The sequence below is a fragment of the Ursus americanus genome, chromosome 22 (assembly GCF_024610735.1).
Source record: "Ursus americanus isolate L20-20 chromosome 22, mUrsAme1.1.p, whole genome shotgun sequence".
Classification (NCBI taxonomy): domain Eukaryota; kingdom Metazoa; phylum Chordata; class Mammalia; order Carnivora; family Ursidae; genus Ursus; species Ursus americanus.
In genome coordinates, this window is record NC_142148.1 from 22,874,117 (window position 1) to 22,888,492 (window position 14,376).

Here is a 14,376-nt window from a genome sequence, read left to right on the forward strand (position 1 = left end):
TCTGGAAGTTCTGTTGCTGCCCGAGAGCTGCAGAGGCTCTGAGGTGGCTCACCACGGCGCCACACCTGCAGAGCCTGCTTTCACCGGCAGGCTGTCTGCCTGGTGTGACCAGCGCTTCCAGATGGGCCCCGAAGCCTCATGAAGTTGGAGACCACCATCTCGACTCCTTTCTCTACTCCGATGGGGTCCAGCCTCCTCTGTGTGAGAACATGGGGGTCAAGTGGTAAGTGGTCTGTGCTCTTTTCTGTAGGCACTGATGCTGGGACACCCAACCAGGCCAAGGAGGAACGAGTTCAGCTGATCCCTGGGCCACAGCAAAACCCTGAGACCCGCCCACGCCAGTCGTGGGCTAAACAGCGCGGGACCCGGGGAATCTGCATTCTTCGTGCTGTGGGACACCACTGATGAGCACCACGCTGTGTTCCAGTGGGGGCAGGGGGGTGAGGGTGGTGAGCAGTGCTGGCCTGTGAGCCCCAGTGCCCTCCTGACTTCTGTTTCTATCTCTGCAGAATGAACCAGGCCCCATTTTTAGGTTCAGGGGACAAGGGCAACAAATAGAACCTACTTGCACGTAAAGCACCGGAGAACGCCCGCGAGCTGGCAGGAATACCCACGGCCTGCTGGTGCTGCCGAAGCCTCCAGACGTAGTGTGGCCTGCAGCGGTCTTGGGCCAAGCTGGACAAGGGCATCTTCTATCAGATGGTGTGACTGGTGGAGGCCCCAGGCTGGGAGCGGACAGCCCTCGGCTTTTTGGTGTAAATGTTGATCTTGCCGTCACTTGGCCGCCTGTGATTGTACGCTCCCCGCCCCCCTCGCTAACACACAACCAGTTTTTCCTTCTCTACCTCATGCTAGGCAGTTTTTCTGCCTTCAGGCTGCTGCTAGTCCCAAGTAGGGAAGCAGATGAGTCAAGGGAATTAGGTTGTGCTCTGGTGATCCTTGCTCTAACACTCAAAAGATGCAGACTCGTTGAGAGAATGGGGTGCCACACCCACCGGACCCAAGCACTCCCTAGGAACAAGACGAGGCCCAGACTCTGGCTCAGCTCTTGTCCCCTTTGACTCTCAGGACTTTCTGGCCTGTACCAGCCTCCAGCAAAACACACAAGGAGGAGGTTGGAGGGAGGAGAAAAGTTTTGTGAAAGACCTCTGCGCTCAGCTCTGACCTTTCCCGTCAGGGTTCTGGTGACCAACTTCATCGTCCTCAAGTATACCCACGAGACCTAGCTGGTCAGGGACATTTCCCAACCACCAATTCGCTCTGTGTAATGTGACGAGGAGAAGGAAAGGAAGCTCTGGCCTGATGCCCTTAGGCAAGGTTGGGACCTGTCTGGAAGGACCACACTCTTCTCTAAGCTAGAGAACTGGAGACGAAGGACCAAAAAGTAAGGAACCAAGAGAACTCCTGTTTGTCCTTGAGAACTCCTGGCACAGAAAAGGCCAGGTGAGGATTCTGAGTCACAGGAAACCTGACTAGAGGCGGCGTCTACGGTCCCGCATCTCTGGGGCCCCAGATCCAGTTCTAGGGGAGGGGGTTCTAAACTGTGACTTTTTACTAAGCATCTGTTGCAGAGTCCCACACCACGAGTTTTTGGAACAAAGCTTCAGCAGTGGCAAACAGCCCCCAATCCGCTCTGTGTGATGCGATGGAATACAAGGGGCCTGAGCCCTGAGTTAGCAGGTTTGGGGGAGTGGGGTGCTGCTCTCAAACCCCCACATTCTTAACTAGGCCTTAGCTCCACTCTCAGGCTTAGAAAAGGAATTCCAGATTACAGTGGAAGGGCCAGAGGACGGCCAAGCCCAGCTTCTTTAAAGAACACTGTTCTTTTAGGCTTCAAAGAAGTTGCCAACAATGTCTTGAGCCAGTGAACGGGAGCCAGTGAACGGGATTCAGTCCAGGGTGCCTCCACCAGGGTCAGTCCGTAAGTGACGAATTCTGCCATCGTCCATCCTCTTTACTGGCTTGACACGTGGTTGGACTATGGGGAACCAGAGTTGGTCCCAGCTGGTAGGCCCAGGAAGGGACGCCAAGGGCATTCACCCAGAGCAGAAGGGAAATGAGGCCAGATGCAGTGTCTGAACTCCAGAGACTGACCAGCCAAAGGTCAACTCAGTGTTTCTGAAGCCCCAGAACTTGTTTTAAGTCAAGAACATATGATGGTTCTCCTTATTATCCATGAGCTCAAATCCAGATTCTAAGGCCCTCTATAATCTCCCTCACTCCCCATCCGACCTCAGCCCTGGTATAGCCCGCTCTGCCACAGGCCGACGGATCTCACCAGCAGGCTCAGCAATCCCGCCCGATTCCTCCATCCTTCAAGGGCCAGCTCATGCCTTCCTGCCTCGGTCCCCGGAATTTTTTTTTTTTTTAAAGATTATTTTACTTATTTATTGAGAGAGAGCACAAGCAGAGGGAGCGGCAGGCAGAGGGAGAAAGAGAAGCAGACTCCCCGCTGAGCAGGGAGCCCAATGTGGGCCCGATTCCAGAACCCTGGGATCACGACGCGAGCCAAAGGCAGACGCTCAATGTACTGAGCCACCGAGGTGCCCCGGTCCCCAGAATTTCTACGCACTTCTAGTGAGCACAGAGAACTGTCTGTGACTCATCGATGAGTTCTTGCCAACCGGGCTCAAGCTCCCTGCGGACAGGGGCTTTGACTTGTTGCATCTGCCATAAGCCTTCTCTGTCAGAATGCAGGCAGCCAACAAATTCATGCCACCTGACAGGAATCTTCAGCAAATGCTTCCTTCACAGAAGCCCTGCTGTGCTGCCACCGCCGGTAACACAAGTGGAGACAGCAGCAGACAACAAATGGAGAGACGCGGGGTTTATTGTCGGCGGGGAGGAGAAGGATTCGGTGAGGTGCTGGGATAACACATTCGAGACAAGAGGCAGCACACGCCCCCCAGCTAGAACGGAACTCCTCTAGGTGACTCTGGGGGCTACGCGCAGCTGTGACTTGCCTCATTCCCACGTGAGCCGGGGCCTTCCCCCAGCCCTGTAGGTTTCCTTCCCTCTTCCTGGGCCATGACAGCCCTCTGTCCGTCTGTGGAGTCCCAGGCTGGCCTGGATCCTGCCCTGGCTGTGGCTGCTACCTGGAGATGGCTTGGGTAGTGCTGGGGCTGGGGCACAGCAGGATTGGCCCCGGGGATGTCAGACTTTGAGTCAGGGACTCGTCCAGCTTGCGGGTCTCGGCTTCCAGGACGGTGGCCTCAGGGGTCTGGGCCACGGCCAGCAGTGAGTGCGAGAGGCTGTGGTGCAGGCCCGCTAGCTCACGGCTGGTCTGCACCGAGCGAGCGATGTAGTCCTGCCTCTGCTTCCGCTCCAAGGCCAGCTGGGCTCGCAGCAGGGCCACCTGGTGGCGGGGGGGGGGGGCAGGAAAACCAAGAGAGAGAGTAATTAAGGGCCTTGAAGCTGCCCCAAGTCCTCCTGCTCTGCTCCTGGGGCTCTTGAGAGACAGCATTCGAATCAATTACCATGCACAGATCTCAGGATCAGGCTCTAGGGTGTTTGGGGCGAGGACCCTTGGGAGTCATGGGAAATCCAGTGATTCTCAACCCTGGCTGCATAGGAGACTCAAACAGGGACCTTAGAAACAACAGCAACGACAGAACTACTCATCTGCTTTATGGAGGGATCAGGTGAGGACGCGGCGACTCCCAGGAGCTCAGGGCAGGGCCAGGACTGGGGTGGGGCAGAGGGGCTCCTGGGGTGTAAATTTGAGGAGGAACTCCAGGTTGCCAGCGAGCGTCTCCTTAGATTCTCACCCTGTGTGCTTCCGTTGCCTCACCCTAGTCCGGCCCTGTCTCACTCCAATTAATAGCCGAGTCTAGCTGTGGAGTCAGGGTCTGCCAGTAGTGACTATCAGCTTCTGAAACAGGCTCAGAAATACAGATTGCACAGTTCTTATTACTCTCGGGCATTGAGAGACAGGATGAACCTTCAGGTTTGGCGCACGAGGCAAGAAGCCACTTGTCCTGGCTTCCTTGGGCGTGGCGGCTTGAGCTGAGCTCTGAGGTATGGATCCTGGTGCTGGTGCCAGGCTACTCTGCCTGGTGTGCTGGCAACGGCCCTGCCTGCATGGGTGCATGTGACGGCGGAGGAGGCCAGGATGCTTGTGTCTGCTTTCGTCTGTCCCCCTGGAATCTTCTGTCTGCCCCTAGACCCTCTTCCTTCTCCTTTTCCTTTCTCAGTAGGAACCTGGCGGTCTGGGGTCTGGAGCATGCTTTCTTCCCCACTCCTACCCTAAGCAGGTGGGAGGTTGAGTTGGGCCTGGGCTCTTCTTGCCTCCCACACAGACTGAAGTTCTCTGAGGGAGGAACTATCTCCCATCTCCCTGCTGGAGGGGCACAAAGGGTGAAGCACACAGCAGACACTAACGCCTTGTTGCCTGACTGCAAGGGAGGGAAAGGGGACTTAGAAAGCCGATTCTTCCAGAACATACCTCTTTCTGCAGTTCAGCGATGTGCTTGGCATCTGAGGAGCCCTTCTGTCCTCCCCTTCCATCCTATGGAAGACAAATGCCATTCCTATTGGAATAGGTCTTCCCACCTTGGGGGTTCTACAGGCATCTTTAGCCAGCTCATCCCAATCCTGGGGGCCAAGGCAAGGGCTATGGGCCAGAACCCAGACTGGACTCCCTGGGGTACCATGCATAAGTCAGCTAGAAGAGTGCTAGTTTGGGCAGTCTTCCCCCAATTCCTTACCCCAAAAAGGGAGTCTAGTCCCAGGAAATACCATGGACTCTAATCTCGTAAATTCAACACTACAAGGGAGGAGATCTGAGAGACCCACAAAGCTGCTATCAGGCTTGTAGGCACATCAGGGGCTGGCAAGCACCACCCGACACCCATTTGCCAGGGATTCCGACCAGAAGCCTGAGGAGCCCCACTCCTGGATAAGCCTGAGGCCCTGGTCTGGAAGCAGGTAGGTTACACATCAGGGGAGGCTTTCTGAGCTCCTGAGAAGGTAGGGCTGCGAGCCGTGACTCCATCCCCACCCACTGAGGATGGGCCTCATTCCTGGGTCAGGGACAGACTGAGATGTGCAGAAGCCCGCCAGGAGGGGCCCCTGGATCAGCTCACATGGCTGTCTCCTCCTGCGAGGGTAGCCTGGGATAGGCACTGCAGGGGGCTGTTTCTGGTGGTCGGATTTGGGCTCTCTGGAGGCTGCAGTCAAGAAAAAGAGGCAAACCTGTTGTGTGGGGGACGAAGCTGTGGCTTCCCTGGCCTCCGGGACACCTGTCCTTGATGCGCGCATGGAGTCCCTCTTCAGCTTCCTGCGCTCTCGCTCCACCTGCCGAGATGCAGGTGAGAAGTCAGGGCGAGGCTTGGCTCTGGGGCTAGAGCAGAACTGCCTTTCGCAAGAGGAGGCTGGTGTGGGCGTGACTGCGGGTGTAGGTGTGAGTGGGAGACAGCAACCATGAGAAGCTAAACTCCTGGGATGAGGAGGGCGTGGGCCAGGGCAGCCCTGAGAGCACAGAGGTGCTGCTGGGGCGGAAGAGGTGGGGACTGCCTCTCAGGCTTTCTGAGCAGGCTTAGCAAATGCTTTCTGCAGTATTTTGGGCTTTGCAGGCCATTAGGTCTCTGGCACAACTATTCAACTCCACTATAACACTGCTTTTCAGCAGCAGGCAGCAGACTGGATGTGGCCCCTGGGCTACAGTTTACCACTCTGCTCTGGGGGCTACATGCGAAGCCGAGATGCCTGTGCACTGGAGACCTGACGAGGGAGCTGAGGACCGGAGAAAGGACGCACCTGCTCCAAGGTGGCCCGCAGCTGCATGTTGTGGCGCTGGAGTCTGCTCCGGTCGATCTCCAGCTGCGCCACTGCTTCCTGGAGATGCTCCAGCCTTCGTCCCCACAGCTGCTTCTCCTCCATTCCGAGACTCGGCTCAGCCTCGGCTCCTGACACCTGTAGGACAGACCCGGGACTCTCACCTGGCCAGCCCCTTAGACCGAAGGCAAAGGGACCGATTCTGGCAGGTCTGAGCTTCGGGGACCCAATTCCCAAAGGAGGGGAACAAGTCCCTGGAAAGGGGCGTCCTCCTGGCCATCGGTTCCCACCAGGCCCCCAGCTCACCTCTTCCAGCTGTGCACCTACCTCTTCTCTGGGCCCCCGTTCTGCTCTGCCGAACCGCTCCTTCTCCAGAGCCTGCCTGGTGAGCTCCAACTCATCCTGGGATATCAAGGTGTGGCACAAATCACACCATGGCAACCTCATGCCCAGCCCCACGCTACCTTCCATCCTCATAAAGACCAGTTAATTTTCTCATCAGGTTAGAGTCTTACTTTCCTGGAGCCTCTGAGCTATTCTAGTGCAGAATCTTTACAGGTGGACAAAGCAAAGAAGCGGAGAGGGGTCTATGCAGAGACACATGGTGGGCTAGGACTAGAACCTGGCTTGTTCGAGCTCTTCTGTAAGCTAAGCAACCTGGAGCGCTGAGGTGTTGTAGAAAGAGCGTGGACTCTGGGGTCACACAGGGCTGGGCATTCTGTCACCACTTACTGGTGATATGACCTGGGTCAAGATATGAGCTCTCTCCAAAACCTAATTTCCTCATTTGTAAAACAACCACATGCTCCATGAAGCATAGATGAAGCCTCTGGGGTTAAATCCCTCCCGATAAGTGGGGACCCCAGCACTAGTTTTTTTCTAGGTGCCGTATGTCTTATAAATGGTAATGGTTAAGAAAAGAGACCGATAAGAGGAAGTGATTGTACATGGGTTTCGGTTGTCTGGGAGACAGGAAGCGCTCAGCAGTCAACAGGCTGCATTCTAGAGTCAGACTCCCTACATCTAGTTCTGCCAATGACTGGCCGTGCAACCTTGGACAAGTTACTCGGCCTCTCTGAACTATAAACTATTTCTCAGGGTTGTTGTGGAAGGAAGCAAGAGTAACAGTGTATGGCATGGAAAATGCTTAAAATAAAAAATGACAGCACTGTGATGGAGGGCTGCATCTGAAAGATATTCTTGAGCGTTTGGGGGGAGTGCAGAGGGACCCTGACCCGAGCCACAGTACTGCTCAGCAACCCCCCTACCCTGCCATGGACCTTACTTTTTCTGTGCCTCTAAGGATGAGCCGAGAAATAGGAAAGGAATTCTACTTATAGAATGCTTCCTTCTTATTCACTTCATATGTATTATCTCATTTCATACTCAAGATGGCCCTACGGGGCTGGTCTTGTCATTCCCTATTTTATTGAAGAGAAAACTAAGAGTCAGAGAAGTGAAGGCACTTACCTAGGGTCACACAGCCCATAAACTCTAGGACAGTATTGCAAACCCAGGGACTTGACTCCAAAGTTCACACATGGATTCCCTTTTCTGCATTTTGCTCCCAGAAGGTAAGTCCCTGCAGCACTGTCTGTCTCAGATGATGGGGGGGCGGGGAGTTCTCTGGGGCTCAACCCTAGTTAAGTCCCACGGTGTGGAGTCAATTTTCCAGGAAAAATGGGCTGGGTTCTTCTTGGCAAGAGACAATGCCTCTCGATGGCCAACAGTCAACCTTGCTTTCCTGACTACCTACTCTGTGCAGGCCTTGTGCCCAGTGCTGGGGAAGCAAAGGGGACTAAGACATGGCCCCTGACCTTGAGGTTGAATGCTACACAAGGTCCACTTCCCTTCTCACTCGATATTCCGCCTAGAGGAGTGCACTTATCCTTAACTGCTGAGGACCCCAAGTCTATCCCCTAGCCTCATCCTTCAAGTTCAGATCCCTTTACAGACCTGCCCCCTGGACCTTGCCCCCTGTAGTTCCCACAGGCACCTCACTCCACTGCCATTCCACAGCATTCCCGAAACCTGCCTTTGAGCAGAAACCCAGGGGTTTGATTTCCTTCTGCCCTTTCTTCATGCCGCTGTCTCTTAGCCAGTCAACTGCCAGAAGTCCTGTGAGCTTCTAGGCCCACCCCGTGTCACCATGCACCCTTACCGTCTTAGGTCACCATCTGTCCCGGGACTTTGATGACCGCCTCCTTGTTGGTCTCCCCAGATCTACTGTTGCATTGAATGTGTCACCCTCCCCCACTGCCCCAAACACTTCATCCAGGTCCCATTGGTCACCGAGGTCCTGGATACGACTCAGAAGCCCTGAACGATGGGACCCCTGCTGCCTTGTCATCTGTTGCCAATTGCCCCTCTGTGTTCCATTCAGCCCGAAGTCCCTGGACAGACGATCCATGCTCTCCTTCCTCTTTCCTCTTCCCCAGAAAGCTCTTCCCTGACCTGTGCTTGGCTAATTCCTTACTGGCCCCTTCAGATCTAATCTTAAACCCTGCTTTTACTGGGAAGCCTTCCAGGACTTACCACTAGGAAAGGCTGGCTGGGTGCCCTCTGTGTGCTCAGAGCACACTGAACTTCCCTGACGAGGCTCTAATGAGAACCAGACACTGCATTCTAATTGCTTACCCGCTAGACTGTAAGCTCTACGAGGGCAGGAACTGTGGCTGTCTTATTCTCTCCCTAACCCCTGGATTAGCACAATACCCTGGCTTCCGCCTCTTTCCACCCTCTCACACCCTGAGCTGTCACAAGCCCAGGGCGGCGGGCAGCCCCTGCGCTCAGCCAGACAGGCTCTGCAACCCCGGCCGTTACTACCTGCGGAGTAACTCACCTGCAGCCTCTGCTGTTCTGAGTCCCGCTCCAGAACGGAGGCCTGTAGGAACATGGCTACCTCCTGCAGACTGCTAACGCTGGCCTTGCTCTGGGCCAGAGACAGCGCCAAGTCCTGGGCCTTCTCCCTCCACTCGATCTCCCTGGCCTCCGTCTGTCTCAGCGCAGCCTGCAGTCGCTCCAGCTCCTGCTGCAGCCGGGGCCCGAAAGCCTCAAACTTCGTAGAGGGCTCCTCCGCCGGGGAGGCTGTGTGGCTGTGGGTTGAGTCCTCCAGATTCTTCCTTTGCTGGGCCTCTCTCAGCCCCACGATCTCCTCTTCCTTTTGGGCTAGAGTCAGCTGCAACTCCCTTAGGCTTTCGCGAAGGCCCCGTATCTCCTCCTCTTCTCTCTCCCACCCCGGACCCTGCTTCCCTGGGCTGGCATCTTCTCGGGCCCTCTGGGCCAGAGACTGCTCTAGCAGCTGCCCCTGCCTCTTCTGATGGCTCAGCTCTTCTTCCCTCTGGGCCAGTGCCCGATGGAGCTGCTGCACGGCCTCCTGGTGCCGGAGATCCCGGTCCTGGATCTCGCCTTCTCGCCTCCGCAGGGCCTCCTCCAGCTGCCGGGCCTGTGCCTGGCAGGAGTCCAGGGCAGCCTGCAAGGTGGCTGTGCTGGCCTCCAGGCTGCGGCTCAATTCCGCCTGCCCCAGCAGCCGCTGCTCCTTCTCCTGCAGGGCGGCCTGAGCCTTGCTCAGGGCCTCCTGCAGAGCCTCGGCCCGGTCCCGGGCAGTCTCCTCCCGCCGCTGGGAGGACTGGCCGGACGCCTGCAGGGCCTCCAGCTCCTGGTCCCGTTCCTTGAGCATGGCCTCTGCCCGCAGCAGGTGGTCCCGCAGGCCCCTGACCTCCGCCTCGTGCTCTTGGGCCCGCTCGGCACACTGTTGCTGGAGGGCCAGCAAAGCCTCCTCCTGCTCCCGCGACTCAGCCCTGAGGTCCCCCAACACCTCCTCCAGGGCCTGCCCGCGCTGTCCCTCCATGGCCAGCTCCTCCTGGAGCCTTCGCATGTGCTCCCTGTGGTCCTCGAGCTCTCCCTGGCGCTCCCGCAGCTCTGCGCGGGCCTGCTCCAAGGCGCTCTGCAGTGTGCTGGCCTTCTCCTTCGTCGTCTCCTCCTGCCCCCGTGCCTGCTGCTGCTCATGCCGCAGGGCCTCGAGCTCCTGGTCCCTCTGAGCCAGGGCTCTCTGTGCCTCTTCCAGGTGACCCTGAAGCGACCGCTCTTTCAGCTCTGCCCGTTCCCTGGCTTCCTGCAGATGCCGCTGCAGGACCACCAGCTCCTGCTCTCGCTGACTCAGGAGGAGGCTGGTCTCCCCCACCTTCCTGTGCAGGCCCTGCAGCTGCTGCTCCAGCTGGTCCTTGTGCCCCCTCAGCTCTTGGAGGCGCTCCTGCTGGCACTCCACCTCCTTCTCCTTATCCCGCAGGATCAGCTTCAGGTGCTCGAGGCTCCCGCGCTGTGCTTTACTCGGGCTCTTCCCCTCCTCCGCCCGCTCCTGCATCGGCGGCCTCTGGGAGGCCAGCTCCCGGCCTCGCTCCTTCAACGACAGCTTGATCTGTCCCAGGTCCTCCTCCAGGATCTTGGTCTGCAGTGTCCTCTGGTCTTCTAGGACCCGAATCCTCTCCCTCTGGAGCAGCATGTCCTGGTCCCTCCTCTCCAGGTCCTGAGCCAGACACTCCTTCTGCCTCTGCAGCTCCTCGATCTGTTCTCGCTGGCACTTCAGCTCCTGGTCCTTGTCCTGGAGCTCTCTGGCCAGAAGGGTGCCGTGGCTCTCCAGCTCGTCGATCTGGCTGCTCTGGGCCTGCAGCTCCTGGCTCCTCTCCTCCAGGTCCAGTGTCAGGTGGGTCAGGGCCACCCTCTGCATTTCCCTCTGGCCCTCCAGCTCCTCGATGGTCTTTTGTTGGCACTCCATCTGGTGATGGTTTTCCTCCAGTTCCAGGGCCAAGCATTCCAGAGTAACCAGCTGCTTCTTCAGATCCTGAATCTGTCCTTTCTGGGACTCTATCACTTGGGCCTTCTTCTCAAGTTCGAGAAGCTGATGCTCCAAGATGCTCCTCTGGGTCTCTCGATCCTTCTCGAGCTCTTTGATTTGCTCCCTCTGCACGACCAGCTTCTGCTCCCGCTCCTGGACGGCCAGGGGCAGGTGCTCTAAGACGGACCTGCACTTCTCCAGCTCCTGGATCTGTTCCTGTTGTGCACCCACCTCCTGGTTCCTCTTCTTCAGGTCCAGAGATAGCACTTCCAAAGCAGCCTTCTGCATCTCCCGTTGTTTCTCCAGTTCCTGGATATTTCCCCGCAGAGCTTCCACCTCCCCCTCTCTTTCGGATAGGGTCTGGGCCAGGATAGCTAAATTCTCCTGCAGAGACTTCCCATGGGCCACCTTCAGCTCACCCTGCTCCTGCAGAGCCTGGGCTCGCTCACGCTCAGTCTCCGCTTCCTCGCTCTTGAGTTTCAGGGCCGAGCGAGCGGTTCTCAGGTCCTCCTCCAGGGCCCCGGCGGCACTGGCCTGAGCCCTGGCTTCCGCCACAGATGCGTGCAGATGTTCCACCTGCGCTGTCAGGTTCTCCTTGGCCGCCTGCAGGAGCTCTCGCTCCTTCTGGAAAAGAAGATGCAAAACCACTTAGGCTACACTTGCCAGATACTATCACCGCAGCGCAGGCCCTTCATCTCCTTACTCCGCAGCCCCAGCCCCGTCAAGAAGGGACAAAGAGAACTGGTGCCTTCCCCTCATGCTGATCCAGTAAAAGATCATCCCTACCGCATGCCAGGGCTCCACTAGGCCCACAGGAGAAAGCCTGAAACAAATGAGCCATCCCACACTCCGGTCCTTCAGGGCAAGGGACAGACTTTTCTGCCTCCCTTCAGGAAAACTCCCCAGGGCCTTCATCACGGCCCTCAAGGACAGGGAGACAGCCGGGGAAACAGTCCCTTGCTGAAGGACGTGGGGCACTACCAATGGATGGGGTAGGACCACAGGCCCAGCTGGGTCTGGAGCTACAGCCTGGCCCCCAAGGACTTCTCCTGGAGAAAGCCCCTGCCCCAGACCAGGGCCACCTCACCTGGGCCTCCAGTCCCTGCAGGTCTGCTTGCCGCAGACGGCTCTGCAATGTCGCCAGAGTCTCACGCAGTTCTGTCAGCTCAGATCCCAGCGACTTCTGCTTTCCTTCCCACTTGCATTTCTCTTTGGGAAGAGGGAAGGTGGCGGAGTGAGGCCCAGGGTGGAGGGTGGAAGAAAAGAGGGACAGAGAGGCAGATGGAGGGTGAGGAACAGAATCAAAAGGGAAGGCCAGGAAGGAGAGAATTACGTCCAGTTTCACATGCATGTGCCCCATCGGCCAGCTGTTCCGGGCTGTCTAGGCTCCTGCTGCTCCCACACTCACGTCTGCAGCGGCTGACCGGCGCCAGCACTTGCCTGACTATCCTCCCAACGCTGCCTTGCCCTAGCACGTACAGACCTCCAGCCCTGGATTCCAGACTGGGGGGAGGGCTAGATGTCGCTCGAGGTCCTTTCTAGTCTCTGATTCTATGGTTTGCAGAGGTTCCCAGAGACCAGTGCTGCCCCCTTGGCTGCCCCCATTTCTGCAAAATGCACCAGAACCCAGCTCTGTGCATGTGGCTCTCAGGGAGCCCTCTGGGATACTTTCAAGACCCAGACCCCCTCCCCAAGTTGTCGTCTTCTCTTCTACTACGGAGCCTTGGCCCCCAAGACCCTCCCTCTCCTTTCTTTTCCAAGTAGTGACCACCCACGCCCTTCGCTGTGGCAGCGGGGCATTCTCCCCAGGTCCCCCCACTTTGCTATTTCTTAAACAAGCCCATAATCCTTCTGCTGTCAAAGGTGAGTAATTTTGACGACATAGCTGGAGAGGACAAAAATAAGTAACGTGGATAAATGACAAAAGACACAGAATTTTATAACGTTCTCACAGTCCTGGCCCTAGGCTGTCAGTTTTTTAATCCTCAAAGAAAGGGGAAGCCTAGCCAGGAACTTCTCTTGGTTCACCCACTCTGTCCCCCTGAATTCCTTCTTCCAGGATGGCCCTCAAAGGCCAGGCAAAGCAGAAGAACAGTTCATGGGGGTCATCACCCCTTTGGAGAGGTCTCTAGGTAGCTTCTCACTGTTGGGCACGAGCAGTGAAGAGTGGCTGCCCCTTCTGGGCTTCTGGCCTCTCCTTGCTCTTCCCTCCAAATCTCCCTGCCTGCCTTACGCTTCTCACCTTCCTGGTACTGGGAGAGCTGTCTCTGCAAATCCTGCAATTCTGTGCAGACCTGACTTTTCTCGGCCTCTGCATCGGCGAGACGCTGCTCCAGCTTCAGACCCTGCTCCCTCAGGTCGTCCTGGGAAAGGAAGGGCGAGGCTAAACTCCAACCTCCTCATCTTCCACAAAGCTATCCCAGCCCCAGACCCAAGTGCCCCCCACCTTCCTCTCAGCTTCTGTGGGGTCTGCCCCCGAGGATCTACTCCCAGGTCGCTCCCTGGAGCCATGACAGGCTCTGCTCCAACTGCCTGGAGCCTAGAATCCCCATCTGACCCATGTGCCTTTTTGAAACACACCTTGCTGGAGTCTTAGCCCGGGGTCAGCTCTCCTCTGCCCAAACTCCTACTTCAAAGCTCAAAGGTCCCTTTTTCCTTCCCTGTGACTCTCCCCAAGTAGGAATGAATTGTCCCTTCCTCCTATTATTATCATTTGCATCTGTTACTGATCCGACTAATTCTATCAGTTCTCCTTCTTTTAGACTGCAGTTTCCTTCCTCAGCCTTCTCGATGGCGGAGGTCTGGTCTCTCTCCTTTCCTTACCATCAGCTCACAGTGGCTGGCATACAGGTGGCGTTCAACTTTTATTGAATGATAGGTTCAGGTTCACTGACAGGTGGAAATTGTGGGACATTTAGTTCAGTCTTAGGCCTGGAATGTTCCTATAAATGGCAACCTCAAATCTCAGCAGTCCCTGATTGTTGGGTTGTTCTTAGAGGTATCGGCACCAGGAATAAATAATTCATAGCTGAGGGGTGCCTGGGTGGCTCAGTCGTTAAGCGTCTGTCCGCATCGGGCTCCCTGCTCTGCTGGGACCTGCTTCTCCCTCTCCCACTCCCCCTGCTCCCTCTCTCGCTGGCTGTCTCTCTGTCAAATAAATAAATAAAATCTTTAAAAAAAAAATCATAGCTGAGAGAAAATGATACAAAAAATATCTTTCATCTGTGTGGGCTTCTCTAGTTCAGAGCCCACTCAAATCCCTCCCTCACTCAATCCTCACAACCCCGAGGTGGGCAGGGCTTGCCCCAGCTGACTAAGTGAAACCCAGGCCCAGGAAACCAAACGCTGTGCTCACGCTTGACCAGGTAGGAAAGGATAGGGATGGAACTCATCCCAGCTTGGGAGTAAAACAGCTCAAACTGCTTCATGAGTCCTTTTCCAGGGAGTGAAGAGTTCACAGGAGAGCAGAGCATCGTACCCGGGCCTGCTGAGTCTTCCACAGGTCTTGACGAAGCTTCTGGAGGGCAGATGCCACCGCCTCAGATGACAGGGCTGTCAGGAGGGGCCCTTTCTCAAGAAGGAGACTAGCTCCATTCTGGTCTGAAAAAATGAGGAAAACGCCTCCTCACTTGGCTGCACTATGAAAGGAAACGGCCAAACCTCCCCAGGTATGGCCTTGGCCTTCCCACGGATCCCTCCATTCCTCAAAGAACCTCTTCTGAGCAGTTCATTCATCATGAACTTTCTGCGTTCCGATGTGCCAGGAG

General features: G+C 56.6%; 1 protein-coding gene across 15 annotated transcripts in view; it reads right to left on the reverse strand.

The window, feature by feature from the left end:
• Positions 1-2,812: 2,812 nt before the first annotated feature.
• The window catches only part of CEP250 (centrosomal protein 250), a 44,259-nt gene continuing 32,695 nt past the window's right edge, over positions 2,813-14,376 (reverse strand). For all 15 annotated transcript variants that reach the window (XM_045805967.2, XM_045806034.2, XM_045806028.2 and 12 more), the window contains 9 exons: positions 14,088-14,209; positions 12,852-12,972; positions 11,697-11,818; positions 8,618-11,233; positions 6,103-6,177; positions 5,758-5,913; positions 5,194-5,295; positions 4,445-4,507; positions 2,813-3,355 (listed from right to left, as the gene is read on the reverse strand). In XM_045805967.2, the coding sequence (XP_045661923.2) occupies positions 3,092-3,355; positions 4,445-4,507; positions 5,194-5,295; positions 5,758-5,913; positions 6,103-6,177; positions 8,618-11,233; positions 11,697-11,818; positions 12,852-12,972; positions 14,088-14,209 (3,641 nt within the window). In that variant the 3' untranslated portion in view covers positions 2,813-3,091. The remainder of the gene's footprint in view (positions 3,356-4,444; positions 4,508-5,193; positions 5,296-5,757; positions 5,914-6,102; positions 6,178-8,617; positions 11,234-11,696; positions 11,819-12,851; positions 12,973-14,087; positions 14,210-14,376) is intronic.